General features: G+C 47.1%; 2 protein-coding genes across 10 annotated transcripts in view; one reads left to right on the top strand and one right to left on the bottom strand.

The window, feature by feature from the left end:
- Positions 1-6,480, bottom strand: part of UBE3B (ubiquitin protein ligase E3B) — a 57,709-nt gene extending 51,229 nt beyond the window's left edge. For 2 of the 6 annotated variants that reach the window (XM_067700496.1, XM_067700501.1), the window contains exons 1-4: positions 6,066-6,227; positions 2,180-2,283; positions 612-793; positions 330-450 (exon numbers count right to left, since the gene is read on the bottom strand). In XM_067700496.1, coding sequence (XP_067556597.1) covers positions 330-450; positions 612-772 — 282 coding nt within the window. In that variant the 5' untranslated portion in view covers positions 773-793; positions 2,180-2,283; positions 6,066-6,227. Of the gene's footprint in view, positions 1-329; positions 451-611; positions 794-2,179; positions 2,284-5,736; positions 5,912-6,065; positions 6,228-6,364 lie in introns of those variants that run through there. The other 4 variants (XM_067700497.1, XM_067700499.1, XM_067700498.1 and 1 more) reach the window with 4 other exon arrangements.
- Positions 6,459-14,876, top strand: part of KCTD10 (potassium channel tetramerization domain containing 10) — a 33,652-nt gene continuing 25,234 nt past the window's right edge. For 2 of the 4 annotated variants that reach the window (XM_067700508.1, XM_067700507.1), the window contains exons 1-2: positions 6,459-6,598; positions 13,631-13,844. In XM_067700508.1, the coding sequence (XP_067556609.1) occupies positions 6,596-6,598; positions 13,631-13,844 (217 nt within the window). In that variant the 5' untranslated portion in view covers positions 6,459-6,595. Of the gene's footprint in view, positions 6,599-6,782; positions 7,245-13,630; positions 13,845-14,876 lie in introns of those variants that run through there. The other 2 variants (XM_067700510.1, XM_067700509.1) reach the window with 2 other exon arrangements.

Below are 14,876 nucleotides of genomic sequence, written 5' to 3'. Positions count from 1 at the left end.
CAGCCCACCTCTTCCTCCAATGTCCTCACCACCGCCTGTCAGTTACCATGTATTATGACTTGTACCATGCTGTGTCTCATAAATCTGCTAACCTACGCACCTGAGGACAAGTGCCTGTAAGAGTCGATGTGAAAACAATCGTGATGATTCCCAGCACTGGGCATGATCCCTACGAAACAGGTTCCAAGAAAACAAAAGGGGCAGGATGTGGGGGTAACAGAACCTGTCTCACAGAGCTGCTGTCAGGACTAAATGAGTTAATATCTATCAAATACTTACAAAAAGATCTGACACATAAGCACGATGTGGGTTTGCTATTATTATTTTACCTCATCATCCTCTTTAATTCTGAACAAGAACAGCAGTTTCCTGGCAGTCTTAAAAATACAAAGTGCACTTCTTTTACTGGACCCAGAGTCATCTGCTTTAAAAAACTCATCAATCTCTCTCCTAGGGAGGGAAGGGTAAAAAAAGACGTTTTAAATTAGGAGTTCAAAGCAGCTGGAAGGCTGTTCAAGAACTGTTAAGAGAAAAGCAATCTTTTTTTTTTTTTTTTTTTTGCTATGAATTGGAAACAAAAGAAAACGTGCTGAGGAGCTCCTGACACCCACCTGATTTCTCTTTGCAGTCGACGCCGACAGAGAAAACTCCGTACGTGGGCCTGAATCTCCACAGCTGCCCTCTCCCGCTCCTTCTGCACCAGCCTTTCCTCTCGAGCCTGACGGGCTCTATCAATGAACCAAGCTCTCGAGGTCTGAGAAACAGTGAACATGTTTGCAAACTTGCACAAACCCTGCAAAGAAAATGGCAAGTGGCTGATGTAGGTCATTATACTAAAAACACTCACGGAAAGGGGCTCAGGAGCAAAGGGCAGGAAGGGACTTGGGCAGCAGCAGAAAGCTCCTCGGGACCCCCCAGCTCCCTCCCAAATGGCTGATAGCTGTCCCCGCACAAGTCCCAGCTTCCTGTCGGCTCCTTTCATGCAACTCCTCAGACCAGTGATGCTTTTTCCTGTATTAAGTTATCACATTTTTTTAAGAGAAACAACAGAGTGCCTGGCATAGGGTCTGGGCTCTGCGATGGTTTAATGAATAAACAAAGCATGAATCAATTCCAACCACAAAGCTCTAACTCAAACCAGGCATCCTCTAAGTCAAAGGTCCCTGGATATTTCACTGAGCAGTCAACTTTTATTTTGCCAAGTGAAGACTTAAGGGAAAAACATTAAACATAATTATTTACTGTCACCATTATTTTATTTATCCATTCACTCAACAAATATTTACTGATACCTACTTTGTGCCCAACACAAAAGAAGCCTTTCATTTTTTTTTAAAGGGCCATTTAAACACTAAAACAGCCAAAGGTACAAGATTCCAGAATGCCAGACAAGCCATTAAATCGAACATGTTTGGTTTTAAGCATAACTTATTCTGTTGTCCTCACCGTTCCCATCTTGCCAAGGGCTGAGGAAGACGTTAGAGTAGAAAGGCCCCCATCCACAGACTGGTATTTTTGGACTCTAAATTAGCCATTACATTTTAATCTAAATCATCAGTAACTGTCTTTTCCCAAAGGGATGGCTTTGGCTATCAGCCTAGAGCACATAGCACTGGTCCACAGAGCCTCCCACACTGAGATGATGTCTTTAGATGCTTGAAAACTTTGTCATTCTATCCAAAATATATAATCAGACCAGCTGACATGGGCACTGAAATGAAATACTCAGAAATCTAGACTTCTTGTAAACCATCTCTTCACCAGGTTACCTCACTCAAAGCAGTGTCCACGTGAAAACATCAAGGATAAGAAGGTCACGAGAGGCTCCTCCCATGTCAACACATCGGGGGACCTCTGTGGCCCCTGTTCGACATTGATTCACATCTGTTAAACAGTAAGGCTTTTCCTACACGTGGGTCTCTCATCAGTAATTCTCAAGACAAACGAACATGGAGACGGTCCTTCATGGGGTGTCGGGGGTGGGGGAGGAAGGAGAAGAGAGAGCCTCTTCCCAATAGTAAAACAGGAGGTTGCACACAAACTGTGACTAAGTACCTGTAAGACCATCTTGAAACTTTTACCTGATGATGGGAGGGAGCGTGAGAAGACAGGCAATAAAAAGGTACCAGTCTTCCAAACCATTCACTCTGCCCCAGAAGTGGAAGTCTGGAGCACTCACCTGAGGACCTGCCGGTGACGCAGAAATGTCAGGTAATCAGTCATTAGTGATTCTGCACAGGGCTCACAGCTGAGGACATCTCACTTCAGAGGAGCTTGTGTTTTCTGGCAGAAGCAGAAGAAAAAAAATCCAGATTTAGGATTAGTTTTCTAGGTAGGCATCATATACCTCCCTCACTGAGAAAAAGTAATAAAGACAGTGCAAAAACATCTGTGTCCTCTCTAGTTAATGTTGGATCTAAATGGTAGACGTATCTCCCCAGTCCTCACAGTTGAAAGGGAATAGGTTGAGAATAAGCCCAAAGAAGTTGCTGAATTAAAGCTGTAAATGTTTTGTGATGGCAACTAAGAATAACAGAGGGGATGACATGTTTAAAAGCCATTGCAAATTATGTTTGACATTTTCAGCAAGTTGGAAAAATATTTATGTCTAAGAAATGAAAAGGAGGCTGGCTGCGAACCAACACTGTTACAGAGTCCAATATCATACTGCTTGCCACAAGACAGGCCAATAAATCGAGAGACGAGTTGATGGGGCAAGGAACAGCGATTTTATTTGGAAAGCCAGCAAACCGAGAAGATGGTGGACTCATGCCCCAAAGAACCATCTTGCCTGAATTAGAATTCAGGCTTCTTTTATACTAAAAGGGGAGGGAGGAAAGTCAAACATTTCCTGGTTCTGGTCAGCCTCCAGAGGGGACGTGTTAATTTCTTCCTCCCTGCAGTCATTCAGAGGTGGGCCTGGTCAGGATGTTTCTGTGAGCTAAACAAAGGTATTTTAGCTTAATGCTCATTACCTGGGAGGCAGGGTTCCCAGAGGTGGGCCATTATGTACAATTTAAGCTTACAGGCAACATCCCTTTAGTGATTAACTTGTAATAGAATACAAAGGGTTCTTCCCTATTACAACATGATCCCAATTACACAACGAAAGAGAAAAAATCACATGCGCAGGTAGATACAAAACTGGGGGGAAAAACACGTTAGGAATGGTTGTTTTAACTAATGAATATAACAAAAGAGAAGCAGACTCACAGATACAGAGGACAACTGGTTACCAGTAGGGCGAGGGAAGGAGGAAGGGGCAGTATCGGGGTAAGGGATTAAGAGGTACAAACTGCAAGGTATAAAATAAAGTACAAGGATCTTTTGTACAACATGGGGAATATAGCCAGTATTTTATAACTACAAATGGAGCAAAACCTTTAAAAATTGTGAATCACCATGTTATACACCTGTAACATATATATTGTACACCTGTAACTTATATATAATATTGTACATCAACTATACTTCAATATTAAAAAAAAAAAGAGTGGTTGTTTTGAGGTAGGGGAACTGTGGGAAATTTTGCTTCCCTAACTAGTCTGTTTTTCGAACTCTCCACAGAAGGCATGTGGTAGCGTGACATGGCACTGTGAGTCAGAGCTGGAGCCAGCCCCTAGCTCTGCTGTGTACCGCGGGGGAGATATCTCGGAGTCGTTCTGTCTTGTCTGTTAATCAGCTTAGAGGCCGATCATGAGCACTGAATGAGATGATGACCTCAAGCACCTATAGAGGTGGCTGACGGGGCGCACAGTCAGTAAGTCTAATTGGCGTATTATTTTTATAGACACAAAGATTTTCTTTTTTAAAACTCTTCAGCAGAGGCCCTCATCTGTACAGGCACTGTGGTTCTCTGGGTAGGAAATAACAGTCACCCGTTAAGAGTTTTTTCTATCCCTGGGTGTACTAAGACTCACCAGTCCTGTCACTTGGGCTATGAGCCCTGGGCCCTGTTTATATTGGGTAACAGCTTCAAGGTCCTGAGAGCTACAAACAAGCCGGCCCAAGCCATGAGCACAATGGTAGACTCTTTCCTTAACGTGGAGACAGTCCCTCTTGGGGGGCAGGGGGAAGAAGGGGAGGGAGCAGAAGGAGAAGAGAGCACTTTTTCCCAATAGAAGAACAGGAGGTTGCATGCCAACTGTGACTAAGTACCTCTAAGACTATGTCAAAACTTCACTTCTCCCAGCGGGCCCTGCAGGATAAGATCCCTTCCTTGAGATCATCATCCCCTTGGCAACGCTCTATGTTGGTTTCTGTTTACATCACATAATGGTCTATACTTTGCAGTTCTTCAAATTCTTTCTTATTCACCTCCTCTACCTGCATAACATCTATTACAGTTCATCAATCAAATAAAAACACATCAGAAGTATTTATTAAGTACTTACTCTGCTAAATGCCCTGGAGAATCAAAGAAAAGGCTGTGCATAGAAAAGGCTGTGAGTAGCAGAGAAAGCCTTGGGTCAAAATAGCCCTTGGTTCTTTCAAGTTCTGGTTCTACCTTATTTGGCCAAGTTACTTATCCTCTCTAGGCCTCAGTTTCCTTATCTGTAAATTGAGGATAATAATAGTACCTGCCTCCTAGAGTTGCTAAAAGGATTAAATGAAAATTTATCCTTCTTGTATCTCGATTTAGTCATCAGGATACTGTGATTAGATTAAACGGGAAAATGTTAATAAGGAGTATCTGAAAGCAGATAGCAGGTAAGTGAGCTTTACTGTTCTGTCCCTAAGAAGTTTACAATCCAGTTAGGGAAACAAAAATGTTATAGGTGGAAAGATTAGGAAACAAGAGATTGTTGATAACCAAGATGGTCTGAAAAGCAAAGGGAAACATGTTGATTTGAGTACCCACTGCTTGTCAAGTCCTTTCTATGTGATCTCATCTAACAAGAAGAGCAACCCTATAAGATCATTTAATATCTCCCATAATCCCATTTAATATCTCCCATAATCCCAAAAGCGGCAGAGTCAAGATTTTAATACTGAGTCAGGACTCTTCTCTACTTCTGTAGTTCCATGAGACTGTTCAAAATCAATCTTTTCCGGATCAGGCCAACTTCATGGAGCACTATGAAAGAGCCTGACAGTCTAGAGAGTGTAGTCCAAAGGTGAAGCACCATATATAACTGCTGTCTGAGCCCAAGGCAATTTTCCGCTTATGGTGGGAATAGCTGGGCAGCTAGGTTGAATGACCTGGTTGAATGACCATTTGTTAGGGGTGGACCATGGATCAAACACTGTACAGATATTTAACCACCTGTCTTTTCAGCTCTATCAGGTCTCAACAGTCTAACTTTCTTAAGAATAAGCAACAGGTTTTGAAGGCTACAGCCTATGTAGGTGCATGCTTTCAAATCCCACCTTCACACAGAGAAAATGAAATGTAGAAAGGGACATGACTTGTCAGAGGTCACTAGGCTCCTGAATTTGAACCCACTTCTAACCCCAAAGCAATTATTTATTTTAAGTGCAACAGAGAAGACCCAGGGACGCCACTATTCACGGAAGGCAAAGAAAACTCGAGAATGCAAGGCTGCCCATGGGGCTAAAAGTCAAATTACTACCAAGCTTTCCTTTATTGGTATCATTAACACCAGCTGCTTCCATTGAGCGCTGAATGTCAGACATGGTTCTAAAACTTTAATTACACAATACCCTTTGTGACATGAGCTAATTACTCCATTTCACAGAGTTGGAAACTGGGCTCAGAGAGGAGAAAGAATTCACCCAAGGTTACAGTGAGTAGGGTTCGAACTCCGGTTTGGGTGACTTCTGCGGCCCGGCGTCTTTCCCCGGCATCAACAACCACAATAACAAATCTTTTTCGTCCAGCGCTAGTCCGCTTATAAAGGCCTATTGCCCCTTTTTATCTCATTGACCCCAGAGATAAAAAGGTCACGGAGAACCCCTCCCCACCCCGTACCGGAACCCGAAAGCCAGCCCCCAGCACCTGCCCCTCCGACCAGGAGAAGCAGGGACCCAGCCCCAGGGGCACCTCCCTCCAAGTCCCCGGCCCCAGTACCCAGAGAACCCACAACCCTGTTGCCACTCGCTACCCGCAGGCCGTAGACCTTTATCCGCTCGAGGCCCCCGCGCTCGGAGTCGGGGCCGCAGTTTACCACCGCCTCAGCCCAACACCCCCGAGCTCTGCCTGACCCGGGGCAGCAGCCGAGGCCCGACCGCCATCTTGCCCCGGGATGTTCACTCTGAGAGCTCCGCCGGGAAACCACTATCCAGTTCCGGAAACGACAGTTCCGAAGAGCTTCTTCGTCCGGAAAGGAAAACCTCCCTGCACCTTGTCCCCCTCTATGGAAGCCGAAAAAGCGGAGCATTAGGAGCGGGATAAATTCCTAACCCAGCCGAGAAGAGATGCAACCCATTCCAACCAGGGAACTTTGAAGGAAAGCGGTCGATATCTAGGAGTACAACGGACCCTTTAGGAAGGTGTCCTCTGCGGGGCGGAAGTGGCGTGGCCGAGTGCGGAAGTCCTCGCCCCGGCCCCGCCTCCGCCCTAGGCTCACGCGAGCTGGGTGTTTCCTGTCTTTCTTAGTCCGGGTTTGGAGACTCCGGCGTCCTCCGGCTTTTCATGGTAAGGAGGGCGTTGCCCGCGGACTGCGGGCTCTGGGCGGGCGAGAGAGCGGGACAGAGGTAGAATAAAGGGGGCAAGGACCGAGAGGAGGGGGTTTGATGAGGGGCTGTCGCGATAGGAGAGAGGCGGTTGGGGGAATGGATGGGGGGCGAGGCCGGGGGTGGGGGAAGGGCTCTGGACGGAGAAGTGTGCGTGCGTGTGTGTGTGTGTGTGTGTGTGTGTGTGTGTGTGTGTGTAGGGGAGTGCTGTCCCTAGCTGTTGGGGGATCCGGGAAAGGGCATTTGGGCTCGTGGAGTAGATATGTGCATGGATGAGTGGGGGGTCTGAGACTTCAGCGCTGGTCGGAAATGAGAATTGGTGATTGTAAAGAGAACAAAGAGATGTCACTGAAGATAGACATCTGGAGTGGAAAATGAGGATTTGGGCAGGGCTGTGAAGGAGAATGGGTAATTTATGAGAGGGCGAAGTGGGATTCCTTGGAGCGGAGTGTTCGGGGTTTTTGGAAGTTATGCTAGAGTCGCTGGGTTTCGGTGAAGTGGGGACGAGGCTTACAAGTGCGTCTGAACACACGGGCCAGTGGAGCGGAGGAAAGAAACCGAGGGAGCCCGCCGGTGGGCGTGCGCTCGGTGCTGGGAACTCCGTGGAGGTATGATGCCAGGGTCCTGAGGTCAGGGTACCTTCGCCACGGAATCCAGCGCCTTAATTGGCGCCTGGGTACCTATCTAGTCACTTGCGTCGAGACCCGGGGTGGCCACAGCTAAGGAGCTGGGGATGCCTCACACTCTTATCTTCTAGCTGTGGGAAGTTTCTCTGTGCTTGGAATCCTTCAAGGGTCTGTTCTTGAATAGCCCTTTTTCCCTGGGTGGGAATGACCAAAGTTCAGCCCAGACCCTCTTTTTACTTGCTTGCCCCAAGTCTTTAACCTGGCAAGTGCAGTCTTTAGGGAACACCGGTCCCAAGGCCAATGTTGAAGAAAAAAATGATTCAACCCGTATCTGACTTTGAACAGCTCCATTTTGTGCAAAGTAAGTTCCACTTGAGGGAGAGAAGTCATTAAAGCAGTGGTTCTCAAACGGTGGTCCCCAGACCAGCAGCATCACCTGGGAACTTGTTAGAAATGGCCAAGTTTTCTAGACCTACCAGACTACTGAGTCAGTCTCGGGGTGGGGACCAGCAATCTGTTTTAGCAAGCCCTGCAGGGGATGAGAGTGATGATTTCTTGATTTGGGCTCTGTAATGAGAGGTGCATGAGAGTGGGAGTCAGAGGATCCTAACAGTTCTGGTACTTACTTTTCTCCCCTTAAAAATGGGAGTGATGATAACGTTTTCCTCACTAGCCTACTGAAAGAAATAGGCCAATGGTTTGTGTGCACAACACAGGAAGAGAAAGTAATTCGACAAAACTCTTGGAAATATCAGTGGCTGTCCTGTAAGTTTTGGATGCAAAATAATGCTACAGTTATGTGGTTGGTTGAATTTTTTTTATTTTTTTCATAAATTTATTATTTATTTTTGGCTGCATTGGGTCTCCATTGCTGCGCGCGGGCTTTATCTAGTTGCGGCGAGCAGGGGCTACTCTTCGTTGTGGTGCGTGGTCTCTAGGCGCCCGGGCTTCAGTAGTTGTGGCACACAGCCTCAGTAGTTGTGGCGCACGGGCTTAGTTGCTCCGCAGCATGTGGGATCTTCTCGGACCAGGGCTCAAACCCGTTTCCCCCGTATTGGCAGGTGGATTCTTAACTACTGCGCCACCAGGGAAGTCCACTGGTTGAATTTAGTTTTGTTGAAATGGAACAGCAGACCTCTGAGTTGTAGAAGTGCCCTGATTTGGAGGGTAGGGGGAGTTTTATAATTAGCCTCAAGACAATGACTCTTAGCTAGTTAAAGAAACACCTGAGCTTTGTGGCTGCACATTAAAATCACCTGAAAAGCTTTTTAAACACTAGTTTCTGAGATGCCGCGCCCTTCCCCAGTTTGATTAATTGTTCTGGGTGAAGCCAAGGAATCACCACTTTTTAAGTGCACCCAAGTGATTCCAGTACAGCCAAGGCTGGGAAGCTCTGGCCTCAAGGACAACTATACTAAATACTTAAATATTTATTCCTTGAGGGTTATTCTGAAGATTATGGCTTTAACTTCATTTTACAAGTTAGGAAGCTGAGACTCGGTGAAGCCATTTGTCTGAACATCACACAGAACTGCAGGTTTAGGTTTGCTGAACTCTTATTCAGACTTTCTACACACATCTCCAACACACACACACACACACACACACACACACACACACACACACGAGACAATTCTACAGAGGTAGAGGAAACTTCGAAGGGTGAGGGATTTGGTGCCTTTTTTCCTGTTGTACTTGCCTGGGTCTCCTTTCGAGTCAGAGGTTTTACCCCTTAGGCTGATTTTTATTTTTTAAGCATGCGTACAGTTGCTTCTTGTCTGTGTGCGGCCTGAAGCTGTGAAGCAGGGGCCTGCTTTTGTTTCCGATTTGGTTTGTTTTTCTGTGTGGTCAGAAATTCATAGGACTTATAGAGCCAGAGGTTGGGGAGCTTCTCCAAGACCAGGAAGTTAAATGTAGGCTGATTGGAGTGGGGCGACACAGAACTTTTAGAACAGCGGGTTGAAATCTTGGCTGCACATTGGAATCACCTAGGGAGTTGGAATTCTAAAGTGCTATTGCCTAGCCACACCCCCAGACCAATTGCATCAGAATTTCCCTGAGTAAGGCCCAGGCATCAGGATTTTTTTAAAGTGGAGAGCCACTGTTTAGAATCAGCAGCAGTGTGCTCAGGGGAGGTGGGAAAGAGAAGCCTGGACTTACTGATCTAACTGGAATAAACTTCTGATTGAGTAGAATCAGTAACCAATACTGCAAGTGTTAATTACCTCTTTCTTGTAACCAGTTGTGCTCTCTCCTGCCTCACCTCCCCAACCTCATTAACGATGAAACAAAGGCAGGATCCCAGCAGGGATGGCTGAGGAGGCCTCCGAAGAGAGGTTTGCTGTGAGAGGCTCATCGTCTACTGCTTTGTGTCCTCCGCTCCCTGCGACTCAGGCTTAGGGATGAACACAGCCAGAATCTTTTTTCCAAGGGCCTCTCCTAGTATTGAAGTGACTGACTTTTAGAAGGGTGGGCTCTGGAAAGGTTCAGGGCTTTCTCTGTCTACTTGGAAGTCTCAAGCTAGATCAGGATGGTTTCTGCCTTTCTCTCTTAGTGTTTTGGTCGAATGTCAGTAGACCTGGAAATGGACTTAGAAGATAATTTGAGACTTGGAGCGCATTCCCAGATCATCGTAGTTTGAGTGCTTTGTGTTGCTCTGAGGCAGGGGCTGGGCTGAGTGCTCTCTGGGGCCTCGCAGCCCTAGAAGGTGTGGCCACTGTCCCCACTCGCTAGACGGGACTAGACTCAGACAGCTGGTAAGTGGCAGGGCTTGGGGCCTAAACTCAGGTCTGACTTCCAAACCCAAGCTCTCAGCCACACATGACCTCCTGTCTTTCTTTCAGAGCTTTTTTGTACTTTCTGAAGAATGGGGGGGTGGGGGCCCCCTTTCTCAATTTCTGTGTCATAGCTCTGTATATACCAAGCATGATCATTGATAAAACCATGGGCTTGGGGCCAGGCAGGACTTGCCCACATCCTTCACTCGCTTCCTCATCAGGACACCAGTGCACTTGGAGAAGTGCACTTGGAGAAGTGACTGATTGTCTGTGGGCTGAGGTATCCAAGTCCACAAAATGAAGATAGTGATAACTGTCTTCCAGCATTGTTTGGATTTAAATGGTAGTATGTGGTGATAGAAATTAAAACGGTGGTATCTCCTGGAAGGGAGGAGTGGGAAAGGGTCAGGGAGGGGCTTTCTGGAGTGATGGAAATGTTCTCTATCTTGATTTGAGTAGGGGCTACATAGATGCATAAGTTGACCCAAACTCATCAAACTCTACACTTAAAATACACTTTAGTGTATGCAGATTATCTTTAAAAAGGTAAGGAGGGGCTTCCCTGGTGGCGCAGTGGTTGAAAGTCCGCCTGCCGATGCAGGGGACATGGGTTCGTGCCCCGGTCCGGGAAGATCCCACATGCCGCGGAGCGGCTGGGCCCGTGAGCCATGGCTGCTGAGCCTGTGTGTCCGGAGCCTGTGCTCCGCAACGGGAGAGGCCACAGCAGTGAGAGGCCCGTGTACTGCAAAAAAAAAAAAAAAAAAAAAAGGTATTGGAAAGCCAAAAAAGTACAGCACATAAAATTATTCTTTATGACTTTTTTTGTCTGTTTCACGGTAAGTGCCTTACAAAATGCCGTACCATTTCCCAAAAACATATTTATTTTTGTATAAATTTAGATCTGAAATGGGTGCTTAAAAAAGTATTTCCGTTTGGGGGCAAATTTCCTTAACTAACCCCCTCCCCCCAAAAAAACTCCCAATCCATAATTATAAGCTTTTCTTTCCCCCCTGCTCCAGGTCTTCAGAGTTTTCTGAAACTCTTTACTCCCGTAAGCCATTTCTGCCATCAAATGGACAACGTGTCTTTCTGGGGGAAATGGTTGGTCATAACTGTTAGTGGCAGGTCTCTGAGGACTGATTTCACACGAAAGCTAGGAGGGAGGCATCACTGCTTCCTCTTGGCCTCTGTCTTTTGTGTTTGGCATCAGGCCACAGAGACCCCAGGTGAGCTAAGCCTGAGCTTTTGAAAACTTAACCTTCTTGTGATGTTTTCACTTGGTGAACGAAGCAGGAACAGTTTCTTGAGAAAACACCTTTCTCTCCAGGAGGCCATTCTTCGTCCGTGTCATTCTGCAGCGCCCTGACAGCAGTGGGTTCCCCAGTGGGTGATTTCCCGGCCATTCTTTTGAGGGGATGGAGGTCAAGCAAGTTGGCCATTGCCTCTACTATCACTGGTGGCTTGCAGGTTGCCACTCATTAGTCCCTTAGCCCATTTAAAAAATAACACTTGTGGGGACTTTCCTGTTGGCGCAGTGCTTAAGAATCCGCCTGCCAATGCAGGGGACTTGGGTTCGAGCCCTGGTCCGGGAATATCTCACATGTCACGGAGCAACTAAGCCCGTGTGCCACAACTACTGAGCCTGCGCTCTAGAGCTCGCAAGCCACAACTACTGAGGCCTGTGTGCCTAGAGCCTGTGTTCTCAACAAGAGAAGCCACCGCATTGAGAAGCCTGCACACCGCAAGGAAGAGTAGCCCCCACTCACCTCAACTAGAGAAAGCCTGTGTGCAGCAACGAAGACCCAAAGCAGCCAAAAAATAAATAAATGAATAAATTAAAAATGAATAAATAAATTCTAAAAAAATAACAGTTGTGTTTTACCAGCTATAAATGTAATATGTGTTTATTGTGGGAGGTCTGTAAAAGAAAAGCATAAAGAATAAAAAAAAACAAAAACAGTCCTTTTTCAGTCCAGGGTATAGTTTTAAAGGTTCTGTGTTGTCAGTGCCCTCCAGCTGAAACCACCAAGAGTATGTCTGTAGTCATAGTTGGGTTTGTTTTCTTGGTGCATTGAGGGAGAACTGTGGAGGGTCTCAGAAAGACGACTCGGGCTTCTGGTGGGTGATTGTGGAAAGGACTCAGGAAGTGGGGCTTTGCTCTGTGTTGAATGCTGCCGGGAAACAGGGCTAATTCTGGGATTGGGTCTTAGTAATTCCTCACTTGAAGGCGGGAAGGATGGAATGGGGCTCTAATTGGTAAAGAAGCAGCCATGATGACCCTTATTGGTCATTTTTTGGGGGACAATGTCCTTGTTTTTGTCTGTGTTCAGACATAATTACAGGGGGGCCTCGCTTGTGTCTTGATGCATCAGCGGCCGAGTTGCCTTGTCTGCTGGTGATGTGCTGTGAAGTCATTCACATTCTGTGGGAACCCCGAGGCCTCGGCGTGAGTGCTGGGCCAGCTCGTGGCCAGCAGTGCTGTGCTCCAGATCCAGTAAAGACTCAGCCACTCTTGGAATCGTCAGCTATAGAATGTTCCCTATTCAAGAAAAGTTTTCTGCTGGGAGTCTGGGATTAGCAGATGTAAACTATTATATATAGGATGGATAAACAAGGTCCTACTGTATAGCACGGGCAGCTACATTCAGTATCCTATGGTAAACACAGTGGAAAAGAATATTAAAAATGCGTATAACTGAGCCACTTTGCTGTACAGCAGAGATGGGCACAACGTTGTAAATCAGCCAGACTTCAATTAAAAAAATAAAATTTGGGAAAAAAGAAAAGTTTTCTTTGAATACACACATGCCAGTTACCAGTCTCCTTTCCTGCGTCTGCTTAGATCAGACACTGCATCCATTTGTCTTACGGGGATGTACATGGTCGCTGGCAGTGCTCTTTAGGGAGACTCAGCGGATCTTGCTGTTTGGGGAAGTACTAGTACAGGAAGTCTCCAATTTGCAATAACTTGCTTCCAAGAGTTTTTATGTCTTTTGTTGAGTACTTAGAAACACTTATTCCCTGTAAGGGAAAGGTAGTTGAGACCCCACTCAATTTCCTGAAAGCTTGTTTCATGGGTAATTCAACGGAAAAGTGGCACCTTTAGCTGTTCCGTTGTGCATAGCAGTAAGGAAACGGGACCTTGGCAGTGCTTTCGGCCACTTTAGGATACAGCCAGGGTGTTCATTTATACGGGTAGTGGGCACAAAGGAAGTCCTTGTAATGCAAGACTTAGTGGCAAACTGGTACTTGCAGGGTCAGCAGTGAAGCCAGTGTATGAGGCTGTCTGCTTGGAGTTTGGGGCAGGTTGGGGAGTGCATGCTCCTCCCAATGGGTTAGCCGATGCCCCAGCTCCCACCACTGGTTCCCCTGCTGGCCTAGTTGGCCTCTGATTTTAAGAGAAGCCAGAAACTCAGATTTTCCTGTGAATTCTCCCGAGTTGTCAACGCTGGAAGTAAACTTTGTTTTCAATGCAGTGTACACTTGGACTAAGCAGAACACATCTGGAGGCCAGCTGCAGCACACTGGCTGAGAAAAGTAAATCAGGCCTGGTGCTGTGACCCTAGTGCCCCTGTGTTTGTCCCCTGGCAGGAAGAGATGTCAGGAGAAAGTGTGGTGAGCTCAGCGGTGCCAGCAGCTGCGACCCGCACCACTTCGTTCAAGGGCACGAGCCCCAGTTCCAAGTACGTGAAGCTGAACGTGGGTGGAGCCCTGTACTACACCACCATGCAGACGCTGACCAAGCAGGACACCATGCTGAAGGCCATGTTCAGCGGGCGCATGGAGGTGCTCACGGATAGTGAAGGTAAGCCCAGCCTCTGGGACGTGCTTGTGGTCGAGGGCTTCCTTCCAGTTCAGAAAACCAACGTGAAACAGGCAGTGTCCACAGGCCCAGGTTTCCTGTTGTGCTCAGTGTTACTGGGCGTGCAGGGAGCCTTGAGAGTGAGTAACAGGGAGACTGGATCTAATCGGGGGGGAGGGGGAGGTGGTCAAGGAGGGCTTCCCTGAGGAGGTGACACCTAAGCTGAGAGCTGAAGATGAGTAGGAGTCAGCGGGATGGCGGGGGGTCATAATCTCGACTTAGCTGTTGATTTGCAGTGTGACTGTGAGAAAGTCACTTCCCCGCCCCAGGCATCAGCTCTGTACAGTGGACGCTGGACTGGCTGCCCTGGTTGGCTCTCTTCCCATTCTCTCGGTCATGATTCTGTGATGTCAGAGTGAAACTCGAGTGTGACAGAGGTGGGAGCGTTTTCTCTGGACCGTTGTCCTCCTAGGATGGGGTCCTGATAAAAGACTCACAAACCTGGATTTTGGAGTCTCAGCTCCCCATTTTCTTGTCTGGTGACCCTAATCAAGTTGTTTAGCCTGTCGTCGTCTCATTTCTCCATCTGGCAAATGGGCACAATGACACCCACCCCAGGGGGACTGCTGGCCCATAGTAAGCATTCAATATATGTATATTCAATGCGTGGGTTTTTTGTTTTTGCTTGTTTTTAGTTGCGGCATGGGAACTTAGTTGCGGCATGGGAACTTAGTTGCGGCATGGGAACTTAGTTGCGGCATGGGAACTTAGTTGTGGCATGGGAACTTAGTTGTGGCATGGGAACTTAGTTGTGGCATGCGGACTTCTTAGTTGCGGCATGCGAGCTTCTTAGTTGCAGCATGCATGCGGGATCTAGTTCCCTGACCAGGGATCGAACCCGGGCCCCCTGCATTGGGAGCGTGGAGTCTTACCCACTGGACCACCAGGGAAGTCCCCAGTGTGTGGTTTTTTTTTTTCTTTTTGTGGAAAGTCATGTTAATGAAGGGCAAAGAATTGTTTAAAATGGTCCTACTT

The sequence above is a fragment of the Pseudorca crassidens genome, chromosome 12 (assembly GCF_039906515.1).
Source record: "Pseudorca crassidens isolate mPseCra1 chromosome 12, mPseCra1.hap1, whole genome shotgun sequence".
In the NCBI taxonomy this organism is placed as follows: Eukaryota; Metazoa; Chordata; class Mammalia; order Artiodactyla; family Delphinidae; genus Pseudorca; species Pseudorca crassidens.
Note: the sequence above shows the minus strand (reverse complement) of the source record. Positions and strands in the feature narration are given on the sequence as shown.